This window comes from Bidens hawaiensis, unplaced genomic scaffold (assembly GCF_021521415.1).
Source record: "Bidens hawaiensis isolate Kalapana, Puna unplaced genomic scaffold, B.hawaiensis_p1.1 tig00032442_1, whole genome shotgun sequence".
NCBI lineage: Eukaryota > Viridiplantae > Streptophyta > Magnoliopsida > Asterales > Asteraceae > Bidens > Bidens hawaiensis.
This window is the reverse complement of record NW_027495526.1, coordinates 1-26,596: the sequence shown is the minus strand read 5'-3', so window position 1 is coordinate 26,596 and position 26,596 is coordinate 1. Positions and strand designations below refer to the sequence as shown.

At 40.2% G+C, this 26,596-nt stretch overlaps 1 protein-coding gene across 1 annotated transcript; it reads left to right on the top strand.

Annotated features, from left to right (window-relative positions):
• The first annotated feature begins 18,244 nt into the window (after nucleotides 1-18,244).
• On the top strand, nucleotides 18,245-21,775 carry LOC143583514 (uncharacterized). Its single transcript, XM_077065803.1, has 3 exons — nucleotides 18,245-18,731; nucleotides 20,000-20,130; nucleotides 20,801-21,775. The coding sequence occupies exons 1-3, from the start codon at nucleotides 18,522-18,524 to the stop codon at nucleotides 21,558-21,560; spliced, it is 1,101 nt and encodes a 366-aa protein (XP_076921918.1). The 5' UTR covers nucleotides 18,245-18,521; the 3' UTR covers nucleotides 21,561-21,775.
• The last annotated feature ends 4,821 nt before the right edge of the window (nucleotides 21,776-26,596 follow it).

Genomic DNA, 26,596 nt, shown 5'->3' with positions numbered 1-26,596 from the left:
ACGACCATAAATCGTCATCAAGATAATCATAATCAAGGTTTGGGAACCAATTTCCAGCCATTTTTGGGTGAAGGTTTGAAGTTTTGGTATAAAAATGGGTGAAATGGAGTATAATTATATAGAAAATATATTTTTTTTTTGTTTTTTTCGGCTCCCCAACGGTCCAAAAAACATCAAAAGGTGTGCCTCATATCTCTCTTCTCCCGCTAACCAGCTCACGTCTGCCTTGTTTTTCCCGCTAGCGCCCCTGGTGGTGTGGTGTTAGCGCCTGGGGGCACGAGCGGAGGGGCTCTAGCGTCCCCGTTGAAGCCCCACACCCCTCAGTCTTAGTAATTGAAAAAAAAAGCACATAAAATTCAAATAATGTGTATAACTCTTAGGTCCTTAACTTATCAAACAAAGTTTTAATTTGAATTTGATTTAAATGTTTTTGATGATAACTCGGGTTTTGATTTTTTTAATAAGAACAATTTTAAGAGTTTTAGCGTTTTTGTCATGTATATGTATTAGACGTTTTCTTTTCATAACTAGTTTTATGTTAAAACTACAAAAACCATATAAATCATTTTTACATAGTATATTAATGATTTAATAAGATAGAGGGGTGGACGATTATGTAACCGTTTTTGTATTACACCCTTTTTTCACATGGTTAAGCACATATTTTAAAGAAATAATCAATATATCATTCTCAGCATGTTATTTAAATAAATGATATGTTTCTATAAAATTTCAAATAAATATCACTTACTTCCACGTATGGTTAAAAAAAGTCAAAATATTTTCACAAAGTTTTTTAAGCGACAAAAAACATCTAACTACTCGCTTGAAAACATATTAACAAACGCACCACATTCCATAAAGTGCCCATGTGCCCAGGGCACGTGTATGACATGTTGCGAGCAATCTTGATTGTGCTGAATGTGGTCATATCATATCTCTTATAGTATCTCACTTATGCGTAACTACTTATGTAATCAAGAATAAATGATTCCTATGTATGATGATCTAAAGTATGCATCAATGCATGTTTCATAAACACAAATGATATAAATGTTGTATATGGCCATCTCCAGACTCTCGAAACTACTACGATATTGTTCTACACTGAAGAAATAAACTAATGAACATATGTTTGTCAATATAGTCGTTAAGTTCCAAAGATGTATGTTAGCCGTAAAGTATAAGCTAGTGTCGAGGTTGTAGAATGCAATGAAGTGCATGTCACCCTTTTACATGGTACTCTCTTTGTTTATTGAAGAAGCGTGGATCGACTTACTTGTATACGATCAACGTCCCTCGGGTACGAGTGTGCTATATCACCGATGGTTTTCCGAGATACGAGTTCTTCCACCTACAAAACGAACAGCACCGTGAGCTTACCCCTCAGAAAGGGACAGAGGGGTCCTCTTTGGGGTAACCCTCCGGAGTGAGAATCAGATATTGTAGGATGGGATAATCAGGATGTGAAAATGAGTAAAGGATTTAGAGTATATTTTCCTGCCCCCCTCCAACTGTGGAGGTGGTGTGGTATTTATAGTATTAGGGTTTCCAATGGCTGGGCTCAGACCCAATTAGGCCTTTTTGGCCTCCTCCTATTGCTTCGCGCCACGTGTACTTAGGAACCTGGTGCTTTTTCATTGATTATTCTCTGACCAAGGTATTTCACCTGACCCATGTGCCATCACGTGGTGGCACATGGGCTTTGCTGAGTTGTCCACCCTTCATTGGCAGCTGTCAACATCAGCACATTCTTTATTCCTTAAAAGATACCTTCTGGAAGGTTGCCTGATGAGTACAATCATGGTTGTCCTTATCCTGATTTGGATTAGTCTATTGTCTCATTTGTTGTGTGTCGCTTACGTGCGGCCTTTATGCGCCTATCCCGGGGATGCGCAAGGTCTTCTCTTTATTCTCACAGATGTTTCATGCGCTTGCGCATATGTGATATGCGCCACGCGCAGATGTTTCATGCGCTTGCGCATAGGTTTTGGCTTTGTGTCTTCATGACATCCTGATTTCAAGCCTCTTGTGTATATCTTGTGGGTTGACCCGCCCCGCTCGATGTTAAGGCGGGTGCATACCTCTTCAAGCCCCCCCAGTCTAATGTGTGTCTTGTCTTGCGCGAGCGAGGTAAGATAGGTATTAGGCTTAATAGTTTGCTTTTTCAATAGGGCTTGTTTTTTCTTTTTCTTTTCTTGTACGCGCGTTGCGCGAAATTCCATCCCTTTGGTTAAAACGAATCGTCAATGCACGTGGTTGGTTGGTGTGACATCTGCCCCGATCCGACCCGACCTAGGTACCCGTTTCCCTTATCCGATCTCTTTCTTTTATGATTTAATATTTATTTATACTTATATTTTACTTTTAATAATAATAATATATTTTCCTTCCCGCCTTTTTCTCTCTCTTTCTTTCCGCCGTCCCGTCCCTCTTCTTCTCTCTTTCCGCCTTCTTTTCCCTCTTGTCGCCGTCCCGCCCTTAAGCCTTGTTTCCCTCTTTTTCTCCTTACTCTTTGCTGTCCTTTGTTCATTCCCGCCTAAGGTTGTCTGCGCAGCTCCCCGCGCCAGACTCCTTACAAGGAAGCCTGCGTGAAGACCACCTGTTACTGCGATACGCGAGACGAATTGTCCCCGCAGCGCGCTAAGGATTTTAGTTCTTCCCGCGGCGCGCTATGGATACCGTTCTTCCCGCGACGCGCTAAGGAATATAGTTCTTCTCGCGACGCGCTTAGAATTGAAGTTCTTCCCGCGGCGCGCTTAGAAATGTAGTTCTTCCCGCGACGCGTTAAGGTTGGTTCTGTCTGCCTTCGCGCTCGCGCACTCTTGACCTTCTGTGTCTGCCTTCGCGCTCCAGCCTTCTCGCGCTAACCCTTTGAGTCTTTTCTTCTGTTTTGACCAGCCGTTTGCTTTTGTGATATCTTATCTTTTGAGCCGTTGACCTAATCTGCTTTATGTCTGAAAAGCCACTTTTGGCGCAGCATGCGCACCAACCCCATTGGTTGACAGAAAAAGTGACTGACATTATCTTTTGAGATCTGCTTTTCCATGCTTGACCAGTACCTTTATCTGACCCGCCCATGCCTGTTTACTGTTCCCTGTCAGCTTTTCCTTTGTCCCCTGCAGCTGCCATATCTTTTGATATCTTTTGCTTTTGGAATCTTTTACTTTTTAGAGATCTTTTCCCCTTTTCTAGGGATTGTGTTCCCTAGGGTTTCTCTATAAATAATAATGTTATTTTTCCTAACACATCACACACAAACACTTAATTTAACCTCCTCCTTGCTCTCTCTGCCGTCTTCCTCTCTGCCTCCGTCTTCCTCCCTGTTCTGTCCTGCTTTTCCGGTAATATATATTATATATAATAATTTACTTATTAATTATGCTAACTTATAATCAAGACTTAAAACAGATCATTAAAACAGTAATCTTATTTATAGGTTAACTTGTGCTTGTTTAAAGTTGGTTCTTGCTTTATCTTACACCGCATCGTTTATCAAGTGAGTAATCTCGTACCTAATCCCTTTTTATTTTAATGTTTTGGGATGTTCATGTGTTCGTACAAACTTAGAGTCTTAATCTGTTTATGAACTTTAGTCGCGCAGTATCCCATGTGTTGAGGACGTAGACTTGGCTGTTTATTTGTATGTGTGGATCATTAACCGTCTTGTCGGTCTATTCCGCAGTTCTCATGGTACCATTAGATGAACACGGGAGAACTATCGTTTATGATTTTCTCTTTTGTTTACACTTGCACAGTCTTTCTTGTTTGTGAGCTCAATTGTGAGCACTGGCAGTCTATGAATCTTAGAGTTGGTCCCGATCAGATTACACCCTTGTTGAAAACCAGACATACACATGTTGCGCGCAGATTTATTGTTATCTATGTATTGTATTAAACTTGATTTCTCACCAACACGCAAGTGTTTGACGTTTTATTTTAACACATGTTCAGGTTTGCAGTAGCTGTTTTGGAGCTTGTGGACACGTAGGAAGTTTTCTTTATTTTGGACCTAGATTAAAATGTATCAAGACAAGTTTTTGCTGTTCGAATATTATGATTTATAATATATTGATTTATGATGATTTATGTTATCTTGTTTACTTTGCGCGTGCCCGAATGAATGTATTTATTAAATATTGACACCCAATAGTGTCACGAGTAATGAAACAATATGTGGCGCCCTGATGTATAATCCGCCTTTGGTCGGGGTGTTACAGTTGGTGTTGACATGCATCAGAGATGGAGACGTTATGTGTCAGACCTTTCGTGTGCTCGAGGTGCTACAGTGGCTTTTCACGTCTCCTCATACAGTGTCAGGAACACGTGTCGCGCTTATGTTGACCTACGCCTGCGAGTGGGGGCGCGTGAGCGTAGATCTGATTATTACTTGTTTCTCTCTCTCTCTCCGGGGCCTATAAAACCAAACCTTTTGAACGGTTTTTTCTTCATCTCCACTGTCATTTTCAGAGCTTTTGCCTATCATTTACATTCCGATTAAGAGCTTTCGTCTTTGTCCCTGAATTCCGTGCTTAAAGTAACCATATTGTTCGATTCGCAATTGTATGTCTGATAACCCAGACACCACAATTTCCCCTAGTAAAGGCCGTGTGAAATCAGTGGTTATGTCTACTTTGAAGAAAACCGGCAAGGGTACTCGGGTTGCCGAGGCTTCGTCGGAGGAGGGGAGAAAGAATAAAACGGCGAAAAGATGGGACGAGATCCCCTGCAAGTTGAAACAGCTTGAGCTTGATGGTCTCATTGCTTCTCAGGGTTTTCTCCCTGAGTATGGTTGTCTGCTCCCGGCAGCCGGGCAGACGGCTGCGGATCCTCCTGCCGGCTATATCTCTCTATATTCTCATTTTCTTACTCACTGTAACCTTCGTCTTCCGATGACAAGGTTTATAGGTGCGCTCCTTCAATTTTATGGGATTCACATATCCCAAGTTCACCCTTTTGGGTTGGTGCGCATGACTCATTTTGAGTTTATGTGCAAAGCTCAGCGCGAAGAGCCTACTCCTCGCCGCTTTCAATATTTCTATAAACCAAAGGTTCAAGATTCTTGGTTTTCGTTTACTCCGCGCAGTCAGAAGGTTAAATGCTCTACTGTCACTTTTAAGAGCCTTCATGACTGGACTGAGAAGTTTTTCTACGTCAAAGCTGGTGTTATTCCAATCCACATGACTGTGCACGCGATCACTTCTGCGCCCGCGGATGACAATGTCCTTAAGAACCCAACGGGCACATGGGTTAAAAAATTAACTGTTGAACCATCCCCCGCCAAAAATATTTGCGAGGAAGCGTTGGTAGGGGTTGGTATGAGCAAGAGGTGGACTGACAGCGAGACTGAGCCTGTCATCCATGTTGATGGCTTAGGTGGGTTGTTTGTTCATTGCATTAATTTTGCGCGAGTATAATTCGTTTTGTTGATATCACTTGTCTTGTTTTATGCAGAAAGCAAGGAATACATCCACGACGCCTATGACGAGCATACAGAAGGTGGCTCTGTCACCCTGAACGCTGGGGAAGTTGCTTTCCCTGATCGCTTCGATGATATGTTCATCCCTGTCGACTTAGAGTTTTGCTTTGACAGCGATGCGCCTGGTAAGCCCTTGTATTTGTGTTTAGGCCCTTAGAATACCAAATTTGGTTTTAACATTTCTGTTGCGCGTATTGTAGATGCGCTCGCTAATTATGAGTTGGAGCCTGTGGAAGAGGAAGGGGAGGAGGCAGAAGCTGAAGTGCAAAAACTCAAGCGTAAGGCTAAAGGCAAGACTGGCGCAGGGGCCAGTAAAAAACAGAAAAAAGATGATGCCTCTGTTGCCCAGAATATTCCTCCTACTCAAGTGAAGGGACTTGAGAAAACCAAGGGTTTTACTTCCAAGTTTTCCTCGTCTTCTTTGCCTCAAGGTGTGGGCAGTCCTCCAGTCCACACGAGGTATGGTGCTGCCACCTCATCTCTGCGCGCGGCGGACAAGGGAAGCGGTGCTGCGCCTGCTGTTTCGTCTTCTCCAACAGGTATACTTTGTTTATATTTTGTTGTTTTATGAGCGTGATTCCGATAGAGTTATTAATGAAGCTTTGTTCACTCAAATGTTTGTAGAGCCGGCAACGTTGATGGCTCAACCTCAGGCGCAGCAAGGTGCCAAGGCTATGCCGAAGGTTGTTTTGAAGTCCTCTGTTTTGCCCTCAAAAAGGGGGAAAATGGACTTCATGGCGATGCTTAATTCGCAGACTGCGGTGCGCCAAGGTATTTATTGCGCTTTGATTGTCTGATTTTTTCCTTTAGTTCAAGTCATGAATCATTTCTCCTTGTTGGTTTTTTCATAGGAATTATAGCTGGCACACAAGCTGCTGGTGGCACTGCTAGCGCTGGCGCCGTTAGTTCTGCTCCTGCTCCAACAAGTACTGAATCTCCCCTTATTGGGATCACTAAGGAGCAGGAGACTATATTTCGCGCTACTCTAACAGCGTCAAGACCTCCCTCACCTCCTCCTGCGCGCAGCCCTCCTCGTGAGACTATTTTTGATTCTTCCAAGTCGCAGGAGAAGAGACCTGTTATAAAGGATGATGAGGAGGTTGATTTTGAAAATTTTGATGGTGGCCGCGTAAGCCCTACAGCGCCACGCGATTTCGTGGCGCAGCCTTCTTCTCATGTGGCAGGCAGAAGCTCATCAGCTGGCGCTAACCTTTCTGCCAGTTCTCCTCAGGTATAAATTTATTTTGCTCCGCTGCGCAGACTTCCAAATTAGTGTTTAGATAACTAAAACGTTTCTTTGCGATGCTTTGTGCTTGTAGGGAGCCGATCACATATACCGCCCGAGCTGGAGTATCACTGAAGAGAGCTCATTCCAATCCTTGGACGTATGTGAAGACTTTGGGCTCACTCTGTTCCTCCAGCTGAAAGGAGGTTTCAAGAGGACCGCGCTCGCGTGGATTTGCTTAATGACCACCTTTTTGCTGGGACTGCGTTTTTTGCTGCCTCCCAAGAGCTTCGCAATGATTATATAAAGGTACGTGATGCCCTTGTGGAGGCCAAGCAAGAGGCTAAGATTTCTGCTTGGAATCTTTCTGATGCCCGAGAGAAGGCTGAGAAACTCCAAGCAGAACTTAGCGAGAACCGGGCTAGTTCCAACGCTGCTTTTGTGAAGCGCGGGCTTGAGCTGCAAGCTGCGCGGGAGAAACTGCAAGTGGCAGAGGCAGATGCGGTAAAGCACGCGCGTCAAGCGCGTGACCTGGAGTTGGCAGTGGAGGCGCGTGACCAGACTATTGCGCAGGTTATTATTGAAAAATCTTTGTTGGAAAGTGAGGTTGCGCGCCTGAAAGAAGAGCTTGTTGCTGCGCAAGCAGAGAAGAAAGAGGCCTTGGCGGCGGCGGCGTCCGAAAAGGAAGAGCTGAAGCAAGCCAAAGAAACTGTTGAGTTGTTAAACTCTTAGATTCCTGCTTTTGAGACGTCTGTCTCTTCTCTTGCGCAGGATCGTCATTGGCTGATTTCACAGGGTGTGACTCGTTGCGCTTTTGCCATGAAATATTCAGACGAGTTCCAGACCCTTGTGATGGACTATAATGCGGCGTCGCGCTTGGTGGGTCGGGCTGAGGGGTTTAAGGATGGTTATGAATATGGCATGCTAAAGAAGAATCCATCCGACTACCCTTATCAGCTCGACGCTGTCTGCGCTGACATGGCTGAGGTGGGGGAGAAGTACTTGAATACTCCAATTCCCATCCTTGAGCAGGTATTTTAACCTTAATGAGTTTACCTGACTTATTTTCATAATCTTTTGTACTTATACTGTTCCTTGTGACTTGCAGATAGCCGCGCTTGCTGACCAGCCCGATCTTGGCGCTTTAAAGAAATTACTTGATGAATGTGAAGGGACTGGTGGCAATGATGATGGTGCGGGCAACGCTACCTCTGCCAGCGGCTCTGGCGTGGCCAAAGGACCTACTCCTGACGCTATCATGACAGAAGACGACTATATTCAAGACGAACAGCTTGATTATGGTAAATTTGGAGATGACGAGGAGCGAGCTGCGCCAGATGCTGAGGGAGGAAATAATGATGAGGAAGATGAAGAGGCTGACATTAACATAGAGACTTGAAAAACCCTTCTTGTTTTTTTTTAGTTGTGTTTGTAGTTTCTACCTCATCATTTGTAAATTTGTGAACTTCTATATTTTGGAATGAAATTTTGTTTTTCCCTTATTCGCATCTTGCGCATTCCCAATTCATCTCTTTATATTGCATGCGTGTGCTTGTTGAATATAAGGTATACTTACACATTGAAACTTGAACGAGGTTGTAAGGAAATTATTTTTACTTGATCCTTAACAGTTGTCATATTTCAAGTTACTTTGAGATATTCTGAATATGCTGACACGTGCCTTGGCATTTCATTATTCCTCTTTTGCGCGACGTTATCGTGCATTTATTATAGGGAATTATGAATGAGTTTTTTAGCCTTTACGTGCCAGTATGTGTTACTCTGTCTATATCCATTATAATCTCATGCGCGGCCCCGACCTGAGACCTTAACAACTATGCTTTGGCATGTGCTTTGCCTTAGTTGTGCTTAGGTATTTTTATGGTCCGGCTGCGCAATACGTAGGATGGATGCTATGAGTAATTTGAGCTAAGGCTCATATTATTGGGCTAAGGCCCTGACGTTACAGAGTTAAAACTCGTTAACGCGTCTGAGCTTGAAGCTCGCGCATGTATGTTTTACTTCGTTTTATTTTTAGTTTGATGTCAATACAATGTTGTCATATTGCTCAAATTAATAAAGGGAAGTGTGAAACATTTATGCAAAAGGTAATAGAACGCATATTAAAATAGAGCGTATCATTATTCATAATGGCTTACAAAGCCTTGATTACAAACTTGACAACTTTTACATGAAACATTTTCTAAGTTGTGCTGCATTCCATGTGCGCGGGATCTTCTTTCCGTTTAAATCTTTTAGAGCGTATGCGCCTTTTCCCAATTCTTCCGAGACTTGATAAGGTCCCTCCCAGTTGGGAGACATCTTTCCCGGGGGTATTGCGCGACTAGCTTCATTGTTCCGAAGGACAAAATCATTCTTCTTGAAGTGGCATTCTTTCACGCGCTGATTTTAGTATTTTTCTAGCTTTTTCTTGTATTTGGCTTCACTGATGATAGCCGCCTCTCTGCGTCCCTAAAGTAAATTGAGATCCAACCTCCTTTCTTGCTCGTTATCCGTCTTACTCATCATGAGCACTCTACAGGATGGGCATCCAATCTCTGCTGGAATCATAGCCTCCGTTCCATAGGTTAGGCTGAACGGGGACTCGCCATTGCTGGTTTTGCTTAATGTCCTGTGCGCCCACAAGACATTAGGTAACTCCTCGACCCATGCATGGGACTCTCCTTCCAACCTTTTCTTCAGCCCATTCAGCAAGCTTTTGTTCGCGCGTTCCACTTGGCCATTCCCTTGAGGATGGTATGCTGAAGTGAAGACCTGATTGATGTGCAATTCCTTGAACCAACTGGATATCTTCCTGTCAGTGAATTGTTTGCCATTTTCGCTCACGATTTCCATGGGCAGGCCAAAACGGCATATGATTTGGCTCCAAATAAATTGCTTCATTGCCTCGGCTGTGATTTTTGCCAGTGGCTTGGCTTCAACCCATTTTGTGAAATAGTCTACTGTCACTACCAAAAACTTTACTCGCCCTGGCGCTTGTGGTAAGGGACCCACAATATCGATTGCCCACTTGTGGAAAGGCCATGCAGAGGTCACCGGAATCAAGTTGTTCTTAGGCCGCATGGTATTTGGCGCATAGCTCTGACACGCTTTGCATTTTTGGATCTCTTTTAACGCGTCCAAGTACATGCCTGGCCAATAGTAACCTGCGTTCATTGCCTTGGCGATCACCATGCGCGGGCCAGCATTTATTCCACAGATTCCTTCGTGTATTTCTCTGATCACATAACTTGCTTCCTCAGCGTCTAGGCATTTCATGAGTGGTCCAAGATAAGAGCGTCGATATAACGTACCATCGAGCATTTCGTAGTTCTGCGACTTGTGTCTTATCTTCCTCGCCTGTGCGCGATCGTCTGGTACCTTTCCCTCCTTCAAGAATTCCATTATTGGAGTTATCCATGATGAAGGTGTTGTATGAATTACAAGAACAGACTTCGCACCCACTGACGGGTTGCTCATTACTTCCACTCTGACATCTTTGCCAAAATGATCGAAGCTGGTTGATGCCATCTTGCTTAGCGCGTCGGCAGACTTATTTTCACTGCGCGGAATGTGTATGATTCTGAAAAAGTCAAATTGTTCGGTGAGTTTCTTCGCCTGCTCTAGATACAAAGGCATGGTGTTCTCCTTGGCATCATAAAGGCCATTGACTTGTGCTGCTACCAGGTATGAATCTACATGAGCCTCTAGCTTTTTAACTCCGAACTTGTACGCGATGCGCAAACCAGCCAGCAGGGCTTCATACTCAGCTTCATTGTTGGTGCTCTTGAAATCCAACCTGATTGCGTAAGTATACTCATGATTTCTGGATCCACCAGTTTGAGGCCTGCGCCGGACCCTTCGTTGTTTGAAGCTCCATAAGTGAATAATCTCCAAACGTTTTCTTCATTACTGGCTTGCGGAGGGTCTACTTCGCGCTGAGCCTCTTCAACTTTTCCTTCAGGGATTTCTGCGATGAAATCAGCTAAGACTTGTCCCTTGATTGCTGGACGAGGCTTATAGGTGATCGTGTGCTCCCCTAATTCCAGTGCACATTTTGTCAGCCTTCCTGAGAGCGCGGGACGTCGCAAGACTTGCTGGATGTTGTAATTAGTCAGGACTTCAATAGGATGACCATTGAAATATCTGTGAAGCTTGCGCGACGCATGTGTCAGTGATAAAACTAGCTTTTCTATGATGGTGTAGCGCGTCTCAGGATCTGTCAGCACCCGACTTACATAATAAATTGGTGTTTGGATTCCCTTGCGATCCACCAATAATACTGCGCCAATGGCGCGCTCTCCTGCTGACAGGTACAACGTTAAAGTTTCACCAGGTAGTGGAGCTGTGAGCGCAGGCAGATTTATCAGACATTCTTTTATCTCACTGAAAGCTTGCTCGGCCTCAGGCGTCCACTTGAATTGGCTTTTCTTTAAGCAATTTCTCAATGTGTTAATGAATAGGGTAGATTTGCTTGCATGGTTTGCTAGGAACCTGTTAATTGATACCAATCTACCATTCAACTTTTGAACTTCCTTCATGGTGGATGGTGAGGGCATGCCGAGGATAGCCTCCACCTTCTCTGGGTTCACCTCGAAACCATCCTTGGTGACCATTACGCCGAGAAATTTCCCTTCTTCAACACCGAATGTGCATTTGCTCGGGTTGAGCTTCATGTTTACTTCCTTTAGGCGCCGAAGGGTTTCTTCGATGTCTTTGAGCATTTGTTTTTCCTCCCTGCTTTTAATCACCAAATCATCCACGTAGACTTCTAAGTTTTTTCCAATCTGCTCGTTGAAAATTGCATCCATGAGTCTTTGGTAAGTGGCTCCTGCATTCTTCAAACCAAAGGGCATTTTTGTGTAACAGAAAACACCCTTGTCAGTTCTGAAAGCAGTCTTGTCTTCATCCTGTGGTGCCATTTGAATTTGGTGATAGCCCTTATAGGCATCCAGGAAACATTTGAACTTAAACGGCACCACAGAGTCCACCTTCATGTCAATATTTGGGAGGGGGTAACAATCTTTTGGACACGCCTTGTTGAGGTCCTTGAAATCAATGCACATTCTCCATGACCCATTGCTCTTCTTTACCATCACAGGATTGGCTACCCATGTTTGATATCGTATTGGGCGAATGCTATTCGCGCGCAGTAGATCCTCTACTTGCTCATTCATGGCCTTTGTCTTCTCGTCTCCCATGACTCTTTTCTTTTGAGCAATTGGCTCCACGGACTTGAATGTGTTGAGAGAGTGCTGCGCCAGGTCTCGCGGAACCCCAGTCATATCAGAATGGCCACGCGAAGACTGACATATACGTTGTGAGCAATCTTTTCATTCTCACTCTTGTGTCATCTGATATCGTAGCTCCGATTGTGATTGTTTGTTCTGGGAATTTTGGGTTGAGAATCCATTCCTCTGGCGCGTTGTTTGCCACTGGAAGCTTCATTCTCCCCTCTCGAGGTATACTTATTACTGCGCATAAATGATCTCGGTACACAAATGTTACTCCTGTTGGTGTTGGGAACCCCAACGCGCCATGCGCTGGTGACGGTATGGCGTTGAATTGGGCAATCGTTCCTCTGCCCAAGATCATACTATGGCATGAAGTGGTGGGCAAGACCAGGAAGTTGACAATTTCAGCTCGCTTGTGCTTCTCATCCCCCATAGTTAGTTCGAATTGTATCTGACCTAGGGGGTGAATAATTTCGTTTGAGACACCCGAGATTGGTGCACTCACAACTTCAAGCCTTGCTTGGTCTGCTGGATCCAACTTCCTGAAACATTGCTCATACATGATGTCTGACTCACTAACGGTGTCCACCAGGACTCTTGACACCTCATAATGAGCGATGTGTGCAGTGATGACTAAAGGGCTGCTGATAGACGGGCCTCCTCTGATTCTTGGAAAGATTACTTGTTGCTCGCGCCAATCCCCTTGGATTTGTGCGCTTCTCTTCCTCGATCTTTGCCCTTGCCTTCTTCTTTCAGCTACACAGATTCTTTTGAATTTTTTACTGGCTGAGGCTCCGTCTGGTTGTTCGTTCTCTGGTCTTGGATTTTTTACCAGGTGAGCCAACTTGCCTGATTTCACATCTTTTTCGATCGCATCCTTCAAATGATGGCATGCATCAGTGTTGTGCCCTGTGGATTTGTGAAACTCACAATATTTGCCACTGTTCGGTGGTCCCTTATGGAGTAATGGCCTGGGGTTTTTAAACTGGACATTCTCTGTGCTTAACACTTGCGAAGGCGTTTTGGTGATGGGAGTCCATATTCTTGGTAGAGGTCTGTTAGGCTCTCTGCCGCCTTCCTTCTTGTCACCTTCTCCGCGATTAAGAATGTCTTTTTGGGGTTGGGGTGAACTTTGTTGCGCTTGCTTTTCTGTAGGAGAATAATTGGTTTGTTGCAACCTGAACCATACGGAGTTTTGTTTGCGCTTCTTTTCATTGTTGCGTGGTGCTTCTGTTTGATGCCCTTTATCTCTTGCTCTGTCTTGGGCAATTTGTTTTTCATTTCGCGCGAAGACTCGCGATGCTTCCGTAAGCTTAGCCCAAGTGGTTGGCATGCCTTCTCTGCTCACGAGAGCTCTGCGGAGTTGATCACTGCGCGCACCTTGTATAAAGGCCACGCGCAAGAGTTGTTCAGTGATGCCTCCAATTGCAAGAGATTCCTGATTGAAACGAGTTATGTAGTCTTCAATGGTTTCATCATTCCTGCGTACGCAGTGCATGATGTCATCGGGGTCGCGCGTGTGTCTGCGTTGCTGTACAAAGTGAGCCTGGAACTTTTCCAATAGCTCTTCGAACCCATCGATTTGTCTTGTCGGCAAGCTTTCGAACCAGACACGCGCTGCGCCCGTGAGGCAGCGAGCAAACATGTGACACCATGTTGGCATCGTCCAGCTTTCTAAGTTTCTAGTGTTATAAAAACCTTGTAAGAAATCATCTGGATCTGTTGTATCATCGTACTTGCCTAAACCACTTGGCATCTTGGTTTTGTGTTGAATGGGAGCCTTCGCAATGCGCTCAGCGAATTTTGAATGTTTTACCAAGATGGCTGGCCTATATGGTGTGGTTACGTCCACTTGCTCTTTCGCTTGTGGGTTGTATGGTGTGTATAAATCCATATCAGCTTTGGCTCCAGGTGCTATGTGCATGTGTGCGCGAAGCTGTGAACCTCCTGCATGAGTATCTCGCGTCTTCTTCATGCTGTGCACCTCTTCCTCATCACTAATATCAGCTTGTTCGGTGTGAACAGAATGACCGTCTTCCAGCGCGCACGTCTTTTTTGTTGTTCCCTGAATGGTTTGTTTATCAAATGCGAGCCTTTGTGTTAAATCGGCTAACTTTTTATGTTTTACCAACTCATTGTATTTGTCCATTAAACGCCGTTGTTCGTTTATGAGCCATTCTTTAGGGTCATTGGTTTCAACTTCCGGGCCCATTGGTCCTTTTTGTTTTGCACCAGTCAGATTTTGGAACGTGAGATCGTCTGGGGGAGTTTCAGTCTAACTATGAGGTGTTGTGTTGAAGGGATGGATACTGGTGGTGCGCGCAGTGTCACGCGGCGCCCTCAGAACCTGATGTCCCTCATTAACATCCTCAAGCTCATTATCCTCCAGAACTTAATCATTGTTTCGAACACCGGAAACCATGGTGAAGAGAAAATTGATGAAATAATAGTTTTGTTGCCGTTGTAACAGGTGATGGCGCCAATGAAGAAGCGTGGATCGACTTACTTGTATACGATCAACGTCCCTCGGGTACGAGTGTGCTATATCACCGATGGTTTTCCGAGATACGAGTTCTTCCACCTACAAAACGAACAGCACCGTGAGCTTACCCCTCAGAAAGGGACAGAGGGGTCCTCTTTGGGGGTAACCCTCCGGTGTGAGAATCAGATATTGTAGGATGGGATAATCAGGATGTGAAAATGAGTAAAGGATTTAGAGTATATTTTCCTGCCCCCTCCAACTGTGGAGGTGGTGTGGTATTTATAGTATTAGGGTTTCCAATGGCTGGGCTCAGACCCAATTAGGGCCTTTTTGGACTCCTCCTATTGCTTCGCGCCACGTGTACTTAGGAACATGGTACTTTTTCATTGATTATTCTCTGACCAAGGTATTTCACCTGACCCATGTGCCATCACGTGGTGGCACATGGGCTTTGCTGAGTTGTCCACCCTTCATTGGCAGCTGTCAACATCAGCACATTCTTTATTCCTTAAAAGATACCTTCTGGAAGGTTGCCTGATGAGTACAATCATGGTTGTCCTTATCCTGATTTGGATTAGTCTATTGTCTCATTTGTTGTGTGTCGCTTACGCGCGGCCTTTATGCGCCTATCCCGGGGATGCGCAAGGTCTTCTCTTTATTCTCACAGATGTTTCATGCGCTTGCGCATATGTGATATGCGCCACGCGCAGATGTTTCATGCGCTTGCGCATAGGTTTTGGCTTTGTGTCTTCATGACATCCTGATTTTAAGCCTCTTGTGTATATCTTGTGGGTTGACCCGCCTCGCTCGATGTTAAGGCGGGTGCATACCTCTTCATTTATGTTAATATCATTCAATTGAAGTTATAAAGTTATAATATTTTACAAAAGAAAACAATTTATTTTAAAACAATGTAATAACAATAAAGATGAACACACCTCCTTAAAGACATGAGGTGTCTTCTCTAAGCGGACATCCTGGTCAAATTAGTGAATACTGGCGATATTATACTCATGTTTGACGAAGCAAACATGGTGTCGTTCGATGCCAATCCACAGGTTGTTATGTTATAAGGGTTTTGAACATTACACTCATGAAATATCAAATGAAACGAAAACATGTTTTCCCTATCCATGATCAAAACAAGACCCGTCGGTCAAACAAAGCTCTTAGACATTAATCAACCTATCTAGTTTCTTAAGTGCCACACTTATATGAGCCTTTAACGTCAACAACGACTAATACATGATCAATGACACGTATATAATACAATAATGCAATTTTTATCACGATAACACAGTTAATGTCAGTTTGTCCTTTTATGACATCAAACACAAACACGAACCTGACCATCCCGTAAAAAATAACTCACGGAATTAAATGATTCTTCACTAAACTTATATCAGGTTACATTTTATAATATAAACGTATTTAAAAAATCCAGTTTGACATACATTTCCTACATTTTAACTACAAAACTACTATTATCTATATAGAATAAATGAGAAAGTTGGTGCCACAAAGTTGACATAGGCTCCAAGACTTTCATATATATAAGATAATCTATAACATTAATTTAGCTTTGGTCCATTGGCTTGGTGGTGTTGTTTGAAGTTGGTGTTCCTTTGATTGGCCTTGGTTCGATTCTCAGCTAGGGCAAATAAAAATTTTTTTGAACCTTTTTTTTCATTTGTGTCATTATTAAGGCCATGAGTTTTACCAGCCGTTTTTTTTTCTAGATTCGTAACAAACGTTTTGTTTTTTGTTTTACCGAATTCGTGTCGTCTCACCGTCATAATGTCCGGGCCTGACAATGTTCGGGTTTTACCGACTCACCACATAACGTCCAGTACCGACAACACTCGCGTTTTACCAAACTTTATTTTAGTTCCGTTGCCGTAACATATGTAAACGAAATCAACATAATTTTTGTTGACCCACCGTCAAGAAACTCGGATTTTTACCAGCGCCACGATTTTACCAACTCGCCACCACAACTCCCGAACATGAGTCGACTCGCTACTGCAACGACAAGGTTTGCATTGTCTTAAATATGTTAACAAAAAAATTATAATATGTTATACGATTGTCGTTGAGTCATTGCCTCAACGTTTGGCCCGGACTCACCTCTATTTCTATTTTTTGTTTTCAAATTGTTTTCGTTTCAATAACGTAACGAACGTAGCTAATATTGGCTAAATTCGCGTTGACTCCCCATTGCGACAACCAATTTTACCGCGCGGGTAAATCACTAGTTAATAGTAAGTTACCTTCACAACTTCCAAACAATATTTAAAAAAAATAAGGAATCCATTGTTTCACATTATTATTACATATAAATGATTAGAAGACAAAAACTATTTTTTTTTACCTTAACGTAACTTTTACATTAAACTTACGGAATAAAATGCTCTTTCATTAAATTTATACCAAGTTGCATTTTATTAAAAGAACTAATTAAAAAATAAGCAATTTTACATACTTTTCCCTACATGTTCACCACAAAACTACTACTATTAATAGCAAGTTACCTTCACAACTTCCAAACAAAAAAGTTACAAAAAAACTAATAACCTTATCACCTTATACACACACACACACACAAAATCCAAAAATCCATTGTTTTACATTATTATTATTACATATAAATGATTATATAACAAGTATTTTTTTTTATTTTTGGTATCTAAAATTTTATCCAATACTCCAAAATTTCACTTACAACTATATATCACTAACAATTTATGGAATTAAATGCTATATTTGCTGAGTTTATTAATAAATAATCTATACTATATATAAAACATGAGTTAGGGACCTCTTAAATTTTGAGAGGTACCAAACTCATTGCTTTATATACAACACATAATGCATTAAAATTTAAGATTCTAAACTTACAATATATATCATTAAACTTTAGTCACATTTTGTTAATTTAAGAAATAATTATGACTTTCATCCCTCATGTTTACCCTATTTTTACTCTAACTTTATTCCTTTTGGTTTTCTTGTTATATCTTTTACAAAGATATGATTAAAACTAAATCTGAACATACCCATTTAACGAGCTTTTTTTTATTGACGTGTCAATATAAATTTTTTTAGAAACAAATAAACGGTTTAAATTGTACAAGTCATTAATGCATGAATGTACAAATTACTTTTACAACTAAAAGTTAATTACAAGTATAGTACCTTAACTTTACTCAATTTTTATTATTTTAAGGATTACTTACCACTTGACCCCTTATGTTTATGTAAATATTATTATCTTTTGATATATTTCACAAAAATATAATTAAAAGTACTCAAAATAAATAAATATCAAAATATCAAGGGAAACTTGAGTTTAAGATTTTATTTTTAATTTCGAGCTAAGCTAAGTCGGCTCAGTATGATGTTCGACTCGAGTTAGGCTTGGCTCACTAATAACCTTTTAAGTGTCGTGTCCCGCTACATCGTGCGGACATCTGACTAGTATTTTATAAAACAAAAACATATTAAAATATAACAATTTCGTAGAGTTTCCCTATAGTTAAACCCACAAAAAACTACCAATAGTAAGTTAACAACTTCCAAACAAAAACATTACAAAAAAATTGATAACCTTATCACCTTATACAAGAAAACAATTCATTGCATATGAATGATTAGAAGACAAATAGTATTAATTTATTTTTGGCCTTAAAGTAACTTTAATTAATTTTATCCAACACAATACTCCAAAACAACATAACATAACATCTTCTAACGTGTCTTATTTGGAGGCAAAGCAGCAGCAACATTCATCATCATCATCATCATCATCATCATCATCATCATCATCATCATCCTCTCTTCCCATATTCATAACTTTCTTTTTCCCAAAACACGCTTTCTTTCAATTTCATACGCATAATATTATTAACATCATCAATCAACCAATCAATTCCAATCCATTCGCCAAGATCTTCAAAACCCATTAATCATTTTCGATTCTCTTCAAAACCCACTAATCTTTATTCAATTCCATCTCGTTTCCGATTCGATTCGATTCAATTGGTGGGTTAATTGGGTAATGTAGTGAACAAGATTTTGGATTCATGATGTTAATTGGAGGATATGAATATGCAGAGAGAGGATAATAGTTATTGGAACCGGCAATCGGATTGGGGGTTTTGTACGGAACCGGAATCGTTGAATTCGAATTATTATTGTTATTATTATTTGATGCAACGGTTATCGGATTCGGGTGTCGGTGATGGGTATATTGAGCATACGGTCACCAAATTTGATACGCTTGCTGGTGTTGCTATTAAGTATGGCGTTGAGGTATACGTTATGTTATGCTGTTTAATTTGTTAGAAATTGAATATCGAAAACCGTTTGATTTTCGTTTGATTTCATGTTTTTTAAGAAATTTTTCTAATTTTGCTGAATAAATGGTAGTTTTAGGGTCAAATGATTGGTTAAATTTAGTTTCTTTTATGCATAATTTAATAACGATGAGCGTGTTGTAGAAATCGCCAGGCGCTAGTCGGGCGGTGGGGTAGGGACTTACGGTTAATCGGGATTAATAGGGATTAGTCGGGATTAATCAGATTGAAATTTATATGTAAATTTTCAAATATACATGTATATTCCAAATTTTATGTATAAAATTCTCAATTTTGACCGATTTTGGACAAATAGGGATTAATAGGGGACAAGTCGGTGGGGTGGCGACTAGCGGGGCTTAATTGGCGTCTAGTCGGGATTTTTACAACACTGGTTAAATTTAGTTTTTATGCATAATTTAGTAGGGAAGAGAGCAGAAAAATACCGTACCGATTTTATCGTTTTGGTACCGGCATGTACCGGTATCATAAAAAATACTGAAACCAAATGGTACTGATACCTAAAACATGAAAAACAAATACAGGTGTTGACTCGCAATGTTGTATACCTCGCTAGGCTTTAGTCGGGCGGTGGGGTAGGGACTAGCGATTAATTGAGATTAGTAGGGATTAATCGGATTAGATTTTGCATGTAATTTTCCAAATATACATATATATATATATACCAAATTTTATACGTAAAATTTTCAGTTTTGACTAATTTTGACCAAATAGCGATTAATCGGCAACTAATTGGTTGGGACGTAGCAACTAGCAATTAATCGGCGCATTGTCGGGATTTTTTCAACTATGGGTATTGGTTATGTTCGGTACGGTACCGTAACGGTACTTGGTGCAAAACATGAAAAACCAAATGATGAATTAAAGTGACTTCACTAAGTCCTTGTAGACAAATGAATGATGTGTTAAAACATCAAACATTTACTGTAGTTTGGATTTTGTTATGTATTTTTAGGACAAGGACTAATTGTAAATATAGCTGCTTATTATTCTGGGATGATGACCGGTCTACATTGTTGGCTGATGACATCAACTAACTTGTAATCACTATATAAGTTGATTATATTCATCATTGGAAAGGAGAATCGTTGACTCCATGAAGTCATTATTATTATTATTATTATTATTATTATTATTATTTTGTATTTTTATTATTATTATTTTTTTGTGTGTATTTGAAGTTGAATTGTATTGTGTGATCAGGTGGCTGATATAAAAAGGATGAACGGGCTGACAACCGATCTACAAATGTTTTCGCGCAAGACGCTTTATATACCTCTACCGGGAAGGCACCCGCCCTCTCCCATCATATCAAATGGATATGATATTCAAGGGTAAACATTATTTATATACTAGTATTTATTTTGACCGCCTAATGGATATGAAACTTGTATTTTTTTATAAAATTGTTATTGGAACAAATACAAATGACTTTTATTGTGCGAAACATACGAAGTTTAGAAAAAAAAAGGACGCACTGGTATTTTCGTAACTACTCTATTACTGAATAGAGTAATTACACTACAACTTGTATTTTGATGTAGCGTAACAATAATTACGCTACACTTTACAAGTAGCGTAATTATTATTATCGTACTTATATTTTTGTTGCGGTGTAATTACTCTATTCAGAGTAATTAAGAATTTGCTACTATGCAAAAAAAAATATTTCACTTCGTACAGTTTGTACGTTAAATCTTATTTGTACGTGATCCGGACCCTATATATGTAGATAACAGTTTTTAAAATAATAAAAATTGAAATGAAAATGTTTTTTTATAAATAGTTGCTGTTATGTTTCTTTATTGGTTGTCTGGTTCCTACCTTTTAATCATAACGGAATCTCACCTTATATTTAATTGGAAACATGTTGAATGACTATATAATAATATACATGTATGCATATGATGATATGTATTCAACTATTCACATTGATGTGTTATTGACTTATTATCTTTGACTTATTCATTGATGTGTTATTGACTTATTATCTTTGACCTGCAGGCAAAAAAAGTCAACACCAAACCATAGACATTCGGATTTATGCGACTCGATAAAATCGTTAAAATTGTCATCCTCATCCCCGCAAACCGTTTCGCCATCGATGGACGCGTTACGAGACTATTACGGCCTTAAACCGACCAATCAAAATGGTGCTAACGGAAGACTCGGGCCCAATAAAGCAGGTTCTTATAACATAGAAAACGGGCCAAAACCGCCCCAAAGTTCCCACCCGCCACACGGTCTTCACAGAAAATGTAAAAGCTTAGCTAACGGGTTGTCAGAAAATGGTGACGACGCTAGTAACGGGCCCGTTTCAAACGGGAAAAAGCCGGATTCCAGTACATGGTACGATAAGTTAATGAGAAGGCGTTTATCAGAAGTCGACCTGCAAACTCACACTCCGGAAATGTTGCTTAAACCCGACACCACGAACACCGCTAGTGCGTTTTCAGCCGCAGCCGGAAAAGGCTTAGCCTTGAGACCAAAAGCCGCTAGCAAAACCGTCAGTGACTCTGATACCGACACTTCTGGTGTGAAAAAGTCATCGAGCACACCAAGGTTTTACGACTCATATAATAGTAATGGTAACGGTAACGGTAATAGTAATAATAATAATAGTTCGTCTATGTCATCGATCTGGCCAACTTCGGTGTTGAATCTGACGGTTGACGCATTGTCTACTGCGGCCATCACGAGACCGATATTTGACGGGTTGCCGAAGCCGATAAGCGGTCGAAAGAACAAAGCAGCTATTGATTAAGTACATATGGTCTTTGGAACAATTGAATTCATGGGACAAGAGGAAATAGAAAGAAATGAAATGATAATAGAGAAAAATAAATAAAATAGGAATAAAGGAAGCCATTGTTATAATAAATATATTAATTTTTGGGGCTAAAAGTGTATATTTAGATAGAAAAAAATTGTATATTAAGGATTGTGTGTTGAGAAATGGAGAGATGATGTTTATATGTTTGTTTGTATTTAATTTTCTAAATTGTTTTTTAAACCAAAATGTTCGTTTACAAAGATCAATATCATATATTCTTTATTGAAACTGTATTATTGGGGTTCATTTATGCAAAATTTGTAGTTCTAGTTCTGTATGTGTCGGTTGAATTGCTTGCTTTCTAGCCGCCTCCAGAACCTATAAAGAGTAAAGCGTGTGTTAGAGAATTAAAACACCTTTAGGTAGCGTTTGTTATGCAGTAATGACAGGTGAAATGGAATGATTCATTACGTGAGAATAAAATAAGAGGTGTTTGGTTACACAATGGAATGGAATCATCCATTACACATGGAATCCCATTCCTTCCCACCCCCCTTCTTTTTTTCATTCCATTCCTCTTTCAACCTACTTTCTCAACAACACCATCATCTAACAACCACCGCCACCACCACCATCATCTAACCACCACCGCAACCGTCACCACCATCACCTCTGTCACCACCACCGTCGCCGCCATCACCACCTGACCGCCACCGTCGCCATCACCACCTCCACCTCCACCACCTTACCACCAAAGCTACCACCGCCACCACCGTCGCCATAACCACGACAACCATTGTCACCGTCGCCACCCGACCATAACCGCCACCACCACTATCACTGCCTGGCCACCACCATTGTTATCACCACCCTACCACTGCCATCACTACTAGTGCTACCATCGCTTGACCACCACCACCACCACCACAACCACTACCCCCGTGGCTTGACCGCCACCGTCGCCACCACCACCACCATTTTCATCTCCAGAGCTACCACCACCGTCACCATTTTAGTTTTTTTTTTTTTTTTTTTTTTTTTGTAAAAATATATATATTTTGGAATAGGAATATTTTTATTATTTCTATTTCATTCCTAAAAAATTTTTCGGATACCAAACAAAAAAAAATAATTATTCATTTCATTCTCATATGTTAACCAAATAAGACAAAGGAATAGTAATGATCCATTTCATTCCTTTGTCAATTCCATTCCTTCTCCCATTTCATTCCCCCTTTATTCATTTTGGTTTTGATACATTTTGGTTTCTTGCCATCGATGTGGCTATGTTTTTTAAGAATGATAACTTTGTTTTTAATAAGATCGGTTCCACTCAAAAGGGGGTGGCGGCGCAGCTTGTTGCCCGCTTAGCTGCTTCTCTATTGTAATTGGATCATTTTATTATAATATTATTTTCGGATTTTTTGATAAAAAATAAAAGCTTTTTTGAGTATATATTTTTAAAGCGAGAGGGGACTATCATCGCCCTCTCTTCTCACACGGTTCGCTTTCATCTTGCACGGATAGTCTATGGCTATGAACTAACTACACTCACTCTCCTCATCCTCTCTCTTCAACGTAAGAGTTTTTGGTTGTTGACAGACCTTCGTTGTTTTGCCATTAATCCATTTGGTTGTATTGGTTGTGAGCGTGTGAGTACGAAAAAAATTTACAGTTAAACGTGTTTAGTGTTGGACATATAGTTAAACATAATCATCATTTACGTGGCTTGTGTTCTACTATTTGAGTGTTACATAACAAACCAAATTGTGTCTAAAACGAAGCCAATATGATGAGATATTGACGGTCAAAATTTGTCTTTGGCATGAAATTGTTGGTGGGTTGGTGCTAATAGGAGTTCTTGCTATGCGAGTTACAACTACCGAGTTACTCGTGACATACAATTACTGCTTATGGTAGGTTAGTACTAACCAATAAAATTGAAAGTTTTTCCTTTTACAATGAGTGAATAACTAACAAATAAACGAATTAAGTTGTTAAAAGACGTTTAATACGATTTAACGTTTTGTTTAATCAGTTTAATGCTTGAGAAGTTCTATTTTTTCTTAAACTAATGGGGCTATCTTAGCCGAGAGTGAATAGAAAACACCCACGAATACACAACAATTCTCTCAAACACAAATCATTTTTTTCGGTGACCAGTAGTTCAATCTTGTTACTTATTTACGATTTAGACTATCCCGATAGTATATATTGATTCGGTTGTTGTATGATAAGAGATATATGTTTTCTTCCTCGTTCATATTTATTTATCGAAAATATATGTATATTGATTTTACCTTTTACATATATAGATAAATATGTTGGTACCCGCACCAATTTGGTTGGTCCACGTGGCGTCCCAACATGTGCTACGCCATTAATATTTATTTATTTTTTTTGTTTTAAATATGTAGTTTTTTTGTTCAGACATTGTAACGAACACAACAAAGTCAGTGCCAATTTGCGTTGTTTTAGCTATGTTATTTTTTTTATCAAAAGCTATATGAGTATTCTAGTTGTTCACTAATTCTAATTTTGGGTTTAGCCTAATACCATAACGAAGCTAACAGATGTCAACCGAATTTGCCACTTTGATAATATGCTATTTTTTGTGATTATAAGTTATATGAGTATCACTATTGTTTTTTGCATTGACGGACAAACTTGTTTTTCAGTTTTGTGTCCGTATCATAAGAAACCTAACTCATACCAACCAAAAACATATAAGAAAAACAAAACCGATGTGACTAATGTTTGATTATGCCCTCACCATTTACTTTCAGAAACATCAGTTGACTTTCTTTAATTGGATCCTTAAACTGAACGAGTTTTACCTTACCTCACTATCATGTCTTTGGACGAGTGATCACGAGCGTTAACCCGAATCAAACTATGAGTTTATCCCGATACGATGGATTTAGTCTCGTTATAATTCGGTTATTTTAGAGGATTTGTTGTCCTAAAAAATGATGATATGAGCATGACAATTGCAATTCCAGAAGCAACTGAACCTCAAATCACAATCCCTTCAAACCCTAATTAATCCCCAAATTCAAATCAATCCACACATCTTCTTCATCGCCAATGCATAATCCAATCACTCGCAGTTTCACCAAGCTTTATAGAACAGCATCTGCTGCAACAAGACCTAATAATAATATAAAGCATCATCATCATGATCATAATCAATGGCGACCGTACAGTCTAATACCAATGGTGATCGAGCACTCGTCGCGTGGCGAGAGAGCGTACGACATATTCTCTCGTCTCCTCAAAGAACGGATTGTGGTCATCAACGGTCCTATTTCCGATGACACCTCACACGTCGTCGTTGCTCAGCTTCTGTTCCTTGAGTCTGAGAACCCGTCGAAGCCGATTAATATGTATCTTAATTCCCCTGGTGGTGCTGTCACTGCAGGTTTCTTAAATTCTAATTATAATTGTTTTATGCAAATTAGGGTTTGTTTGTGTTTTTAATTAGGAAATGATCAAAGTTTTTAATTCCATGTAGTGGTGCTAACCTGATCGCTGCGGCTGTAACGTGATCAGTATCGATTCAATTTGTTGGTGGGGGAACATTAACTTAATATGTATTAGGAACAATATATTTTCTCAAAGAAGCAAAAAAGAATTGGAAAAAAAGAAAATTAAACTAAGAAAGAAAAAATGAGAACCGACAAACCTGTTTGATGTTTTTATGTATGTGAATATGTGATTGTTTGAAAAATTTCTATACTGTTTGATGAAAGAGATGCACTAGATCAGGGGCGTAGCTTAGTTCGGGCCCAGGGGTGTCCCCGGCCCCTCCGTTTTTTTCGCTCGGTAGTGTAAAGTTATCCTTTTCCGACCGAAATTTTGAGTTCGCCCCCCCTCGGTTTTTTTGCTCGGTAGTGTAAATTTACCCGTGTCCGACCGAAATTTTGAGCCTGCCTCCTCCGTTTTTTTCGCTCGGACCGGTGTAATTTATTTTTTTCTCAGCCGAAAATTTTTATACATGGTGTAAATTCACTCCGTTTCCGACCGAAATTTTGAGCCCGCCCCCTTCTAGTCTATAAGTTTTCTTATACATATTGAGTCTGCCCCCCTCGACGTGTATGTCCAAGCTTCACCACTGCACTAGATGTTGTTGTACAAGTAGCTTTTTAACCTTTTGTTGTTTAGGGGTTTATGGCTCTTGTAAGAATGAATTCTTGACTGTCTTACTGCATATGCTATACATTTAAATAGTTAGGAGTTAAAAAATGTGCATAAATCTGTCTTGAATTTCAGTTCTAGAAAGTACTAGCTTTGGAGTACAAATCCAAGTGCTTTTTTTTTTGTTTCAATTGCGACTGAAGGCCGTATTACTTTCTTGAAGCGAGCGTTAATGTGAGTTTTAAAACAGTATTATAAAGTCGTGGAGACATTTCACTTGCTTTTAGTAAAAAAAAGGTATATGCATTGAGACAATGACACTTATTTGATACCAAAAATGGATTATTACGTGCATAAATGCGTTGAGGATGACATGTAGAGAGGGGAAACATCAAAACCAGACTATGAAGTTTTCAGGAAAAATTTCTTATTTATTAAGTGGAAGAACAAACAAAAATTCATTTCATGTAAAATCGGTGCATTATAATAGTAAATTTAAAGTCGATCTTAGGTTATCCTTGCACTTGTCATTACCTCGGAATTTTTTATAGCTGTTCAGTTTGATATTAATATTATGCATTATGGTTTTCAGAAAAAGTTTCAACACTTTTGCTAGATTTATTTGGGTGTTCAAACATTAGAATACTTTTCTGGATGTTATGTTATATCATGTTATGATTTAGAATTCAGATTTTCGTGGTGGGGCATATAGGGGAACTGCGTTGGTTAGTGCACAGTTTTGAATAAATGATATTCATGTTAATATTGTTTCACAAAAAATATTCCTGTTTATGTACAATGTACTTGAATACGGTGTGAATACAGTTGTCTTTTGATATATAGCATTTCTACTGTTAAAATGCAATAACGGATGAATAAATGAACTGTTT